Below are 4,984 nucleotides of genomic sequence, written 5' to 3' on the forward strand. Positions count from 1 at the left end.
CCACCCAAGGGGGTGCAGCCTCACAAAACATCAGTCATCTGTCCCAGCTGGTGTCCTCAACAGATGCAACCATTTAGGAGAACGTGGTGCTGAGGGGAGATCAATAGGGTCTGGATTTTAGAACAATTCCCACTGTGGTAGCTTTGCCTTTAAGGAAAGAAGATTGAGATGGAGCAAAAGGAGAAGCAGTGCAGCAGAGCCAGGTTTGTGCTTCCCAGGTGGTGGGGAGGTACCTGCAGGCAAGCAAGGCTGAAGGGAGGCAGTAGATGGAGGTGGACAGTTATATGGAGGTCCTGGGGCATGGATTGGGATGAGACTGACAGGGTAGCTGGAAGGAGAGTAGAAAAAGAAGAATTGAACCTTGCTGAAAATTTCACTTCCCTGACGTCCACCTCCTTGCTTCCCACGTCCTTTGGACACCTCCCCTTCTTTTCTATCCCCTTCCTGATCCTTCCCAAGCCTGTTTCCACAGCCCTGGACACCCTTTGTATCCCATTATTCTTGGCTGCTGCAAGTTCTATTTTGCAGCTGTGAGAAGAACAAAATAAATCTTCATTCTGGGGGTGGCAAAATTCCCTGTAGCCTGCATGCTGAAAAGCCTTGGGCTGGGTCTGCTGCCACATCTTGTTCTACTTAAACTGCTCCTTTTAGTAGACCCAAAATGTTTGTTTTGGGAAAGGTGTTTCCACCTCCCCCAGCAGAGCCACATGCACTGGTTTGTCCAGGTCAGACATGGCCTGGCCCCAGGCTGTGCTGCCAGGCCTGTGCTGGGTCAGCTCACGAGGCACCATCACCATCAAACCACCCAACTGGACATTTCCTCTTAGACTTCAGTCCAGTGGAAGCTGGAGGTTGTTTAGAGTGGGTTGAAATGTCTCATAAAAGCACATTTCAGATGCCAGCTCCTATCTTTAATTAACCCTTTAAAATGGGCCTTGCCCATAAGGATCCATAGAAGATTTAGGGCGTTGCATATAAGAGTAATTGGTAATTTTTCACATTGAAGCTGGACAGCAGGAGTTAACAAAGTGGTTCTCCTTTATGCTTTTATTTGTTTTCCCTTTCAAGTTTTCAATGGCCAGGGGCATTTCTCATCAAGTATCTTTTGGCATACATTTCAAATATTGCTAGGAATAAATATCTGAAAGATGTTCCATATACGGTGTGGATCTCAAAGCCACACCAAAACTTTTGGTTGGGTAATGCTGTCCAGCTGCCTGCAAAAATCCTAGTGTGATTTTGGGCTGTGAGTGTAACTATGAGCTTGAAATAGTGGCACACAAAAAATGTGACATTTTCTCTGCAGCAGTGATTTGTAGGACCACTGATTCTCCCCTCCTACCTGCTCAAATACAGTTTGGTGGTGAACAAGGCTGAGAAGAAGCCAAGACCCCTGTGAGAGCAGCTGTCCTCCCATAGTCCCTGTTCATTCAGCAGCAGAGGATGGGGAGTAGCAGATTGGGGTGGCTGTGCCAGAGTTTTGATGTTCTAGGGAGCAGGCACCATGATGGGCTGTGCTGCAGCACCTCACCACCCTGCCCTGGCAGCTCTGCATGGCTGCTGTGTCTCCAAACCCAGACTGCAGCAGGCTGCCACTGCTGCTTTGGGATGTGACCACCTCCTGAGAGCACACAGCCTTGCTTTTCAGAGTTCCATCAGCTCCACACACAGGCACCCTTGGGCTTCAAAACAGTCGACAAACCATAGAAATGCTCTTTCATTTATTGCACCAAAGTGCTCTTCCAGAATCTTCAGGAAGGGCTGTGTCCTTCAGATGTCCCCGTTGAGCCAGCGGTTCTTGGCTATCTGCCCCGCGCCGGGCCGGGACGATGGGCTGTACTGCAGCAGCTGGGTGATGAGGGCTTGGCAGGGCTCCGGCAGCGGGGGCAGCCCCTCCGGGTACATCACCCCTTTCTTCTGCAGCTGGGGCATGCTCTGCACATTGCTATCATCAAAGGGAACGTTGCCCACCACCATCATGTAGAGCATCACCCCCAGGCTCCATATGTCGTATTTCTTGGCGTCGTAGGGGATGCCCATGAGCACCTCTGGGGAGGCAAAGGCCGCCGTCCCGCAGAAGGTGGTGCTCAGGTCCGGGTACCCTTTGAGCTCCTTGCTGAAGCCGAAGTCGCTGATCTTGGCACGGCGGCCGTCGGCAGAGAGCAGCACGTTCTCGCACTTGAGGTCCCGGTGCACCAGGTTGCGGTCGTGCAGGTAGCGCACGGCCCTCACCACCTGCACAAAGATGTCCCGGGCGTTGGGGGCGCAGGGCAGCTTTCCCAGATTCTCCAACATCTGCAGCAGGGTAGTGTCCATGGCCTCCATCACGATGTAGAGCTTCCTGTTACAGACCTCGATGAGCTCGTAGACACGCACGATGTTGGGGTGCTGGATCCTGCGCACGATGGAGAGCTCCCGGGGCAGGAACTTGAACACGACAGCTCGGGACGCTCGCTGCCGGTCTACCACCTTGACGGCCAGGGGCCCCTTGTGTTTGCTGGAGGTGGCTGCCTTCACCTTGGAGAAGCTGCCCTCCCCTATGGTCTGACCCAGCCTGTAGCCCAGCTCGTTGAGTATCCTCTCACCTCCATCAGGCTTTGCATTGGTCTCTGGTGCCGGTGGGCTTTCCTGGGGCTCTTGTTCTTGGGGCTGGGGCTGGGGCTCGGGCTGGGGCTCCCCAGCATTGGGAGGCTGTATTGTCTGCTGCATGGTAGCTGCTCACCTTTGCACCTTTGCACCAGCGGGTATGACAACCCTTGCTTCCATGCCCCACCCGGGTATTGTGACGAGTGGAATGTTGTGTGTCACAGGAGCTTTGGGAGGTGATGCGAGCGTCTGGTGGGTCCCCGTTGCTCAGGGGTGCCCCCGGCATGCCTGCACAGGGGACAATACAGCTGGGGCAGGATACTTTGGAGCTTTTACCCTTTCAGCCTCTTCATTTGAGTTCTCAGCACAGGGCGGTGTGGATGAAAGTTTGAATGTCAGCTTTCTGGGGTCAGGGACCCATTTGGGGACCTGCACCAGTTTTGTGCAGGGTATTAGTTGCATTAAAATCCAAATTACGCAGAGTGGTACAAAGGAGTGACGTCTACTGGCACTAACTGTGAACCACCTTGTCTAGCTATAAATATTGACTTCTTTGGTGATGGTGTACAGAGCCGTTACATTACTGGGGGGCTTTCTGATCTTTTTGGGGTGGATGGGGAACTTAAGATGCATCTTTCAGAAAAAAACAGCTTTTCTGTTTCTTGAACTTGGAATTGCTCTTTATCTGTTTTTATCAAAATGATATTTTGGAGACTTACAGAGAAGTGAGACGTGAGATCCTTCTCAGACGTTCTGTAACTTGGATTTTAAAAGGTTATAGTCAGTTTTAGTTGCCATGATGTGGCAGTCAAATTGAGCAGAGGGCAGCTGGGCTGGGCCAGAACACCCACTCCAGAGCAAGGCATCCCTCCCATCACACTCTGTCTATCAGGGCAGTGCCAGCTCCTTCTTCCAGGTGCTGCATCCTTGGCTGTTTTTTTCTGATTTGTGCTGGGTTTTTTAAGCTGCTCAAGTATCCTGCTCTCTCTGTGGAGCCCACATTTCCTTTCCAGCTGTACAAAGAAGCCTAGGACCACAAAACTCCATCCTCCAAAACACCAACCCAAACACTATTTTTAGGTTTTGAATATATGTTTCATTCTGCAAGTCAGTTATAAAGAGGAATGGTGATCAGCTGAAGATGAAAGAAAATCTTTCTTGTGAGTCCATCTTGCCAGTATTCTGAAGTCACTTTGATGAAATTAAAATGGGTCAAAGCTGCAAACATGGGTCTGGATGTGCTGCAGGGGAGCTTTACTCTGAACTAAGAGCAAGTAAAGCAGTCACCATGTCGAGTTTTACCTGCTTAGAGGTTGTGGGTCCAAACCAAACTGCTTTCCCACTTCAGGTGTTATTTTTACAGGCCAGTTGGAAGTATGGGAATTTAACATGCCATGGAAATGTGGTTGCCAGCCATGTACCACCAGGAATACCATCAGGCTGTACCACAGCAGGCATGTTTGGGCCTTCAAATAAATCCCTCCAGATTTCTTATGTCTGAAATGGATCAGCAAGAAGCCATTTCCAGAAGTCCCTGTTCAGAAACTGATGTTACTAAACACACAAAAATCCCACCTAGCAATCAGCAGGCAGATGCAGAAACCCATTTTGCTGGTTACGCATGATTTCCTGACAAGTTTAGCCCTTGAGTCATAACCACAGTGACTTCAGCAGAGGTCTGAGCTGGACTTTTCAGAGGAGCTGGGAACTTTGAGATGGCTAAAAAGAACTGAACCAATGTGGGCATTTTTATGAGGGGGAAGTGCTTAGACCAGGCTTTCCTTCCCCACTTAGTTCCAAAACACCTCTGGAAAACACTACTGCTGCTCCTGGGAATAGAAGGACATGGGCAGACATCTACAGGGGCTTGGCTGATGCTAGGAACGTATTTTAAAATAGGAATGGGCAGTCACATGACAGGCATGCTCCTAAATCCCACAGGTAAATCCTCACTTATGGAAAGCCCCTTTGAAGCCCCTACAGTAGCATGCCCCTACAGTAGCATACATAGAAGAGGGAGTGTCCACACCGCTGTGGAAAAACCAAAGTGGCAGCTACAAATCAGGTTGCAATGGTAAGGAGCAATGTAGAGGAGTCCTGTGCTGCTGGTAATTCTTCATCTGCTCGAGGGAGCAGGTCACTTTGGGAAAGTTTTCTGCAAACTTGGCTGAAGTGGGCAGTTTCAGTCTCAGTCAGCCCTCCTGGGAGCCCAGAAAAAGCCTTGTGCAGCCAGATGCTGCTGGAGCATCCTGGGGGTGGGAAGACTTGAAGAAGATAGAGAAGCCAGCCCTGGTTTCCCAGGGAGGAAGCAGCTATCGAAGCAAACACTCCCCCTCCTGTATGCTCCAGGCTGCAGCCCTGAGAGCTGCCGAGGCTGCAGGCATCGCTGCTGTGCATC

General features: G+C 50.7%; 1 protein-coding gene across 1 annotated transcript; it reads right to left on the reverse strand.

The window, feature by feature from the left end:
* Positions 1 to 1,770: 1,770 nt before the first annotated feature.
* On the reverse strand, positions 1,771 to 2,709 carry TSSK6 (testis specific serine kinase 6). The gene has a single exon (XM_058809350.1). The coding sequence runs from the start codon at positions 2,707 to 2,709 to the stop codon at positions 1,771 to 1,773; it is 939 nt and encodes a 312-aa protein (XP_058665333.1).
* Between the last annotated feature and the right edge of the window lie 2,275 nt (positions 2,710 to 4,984).

Source organism: Ammospiza caudacuta, chromosome 8 (genome assembly GCF_027887145.1).
Source record: "Ammospiza caudacuta isolate bAmmCau1 chromosome 8, bAmmCau1.pri, whole genome shotgun sequence".
NCBI classification, from domain to species: Eukaryota; Metazoa; Chordata; class Aves; order Passeriformes; family Passerellidae; genus Ammospiza; species Ammospiza caudacuta.

Excerpts from the sequence above, each read along its gene's own strand:
- TSSK6 (XM_058809350.1), bottom strand. The coding sequence starts at position 2,709 with ATGCAGCAGACAATACAGCCTCCCAATGCTGGGGAGCCCCAGCCCGAG.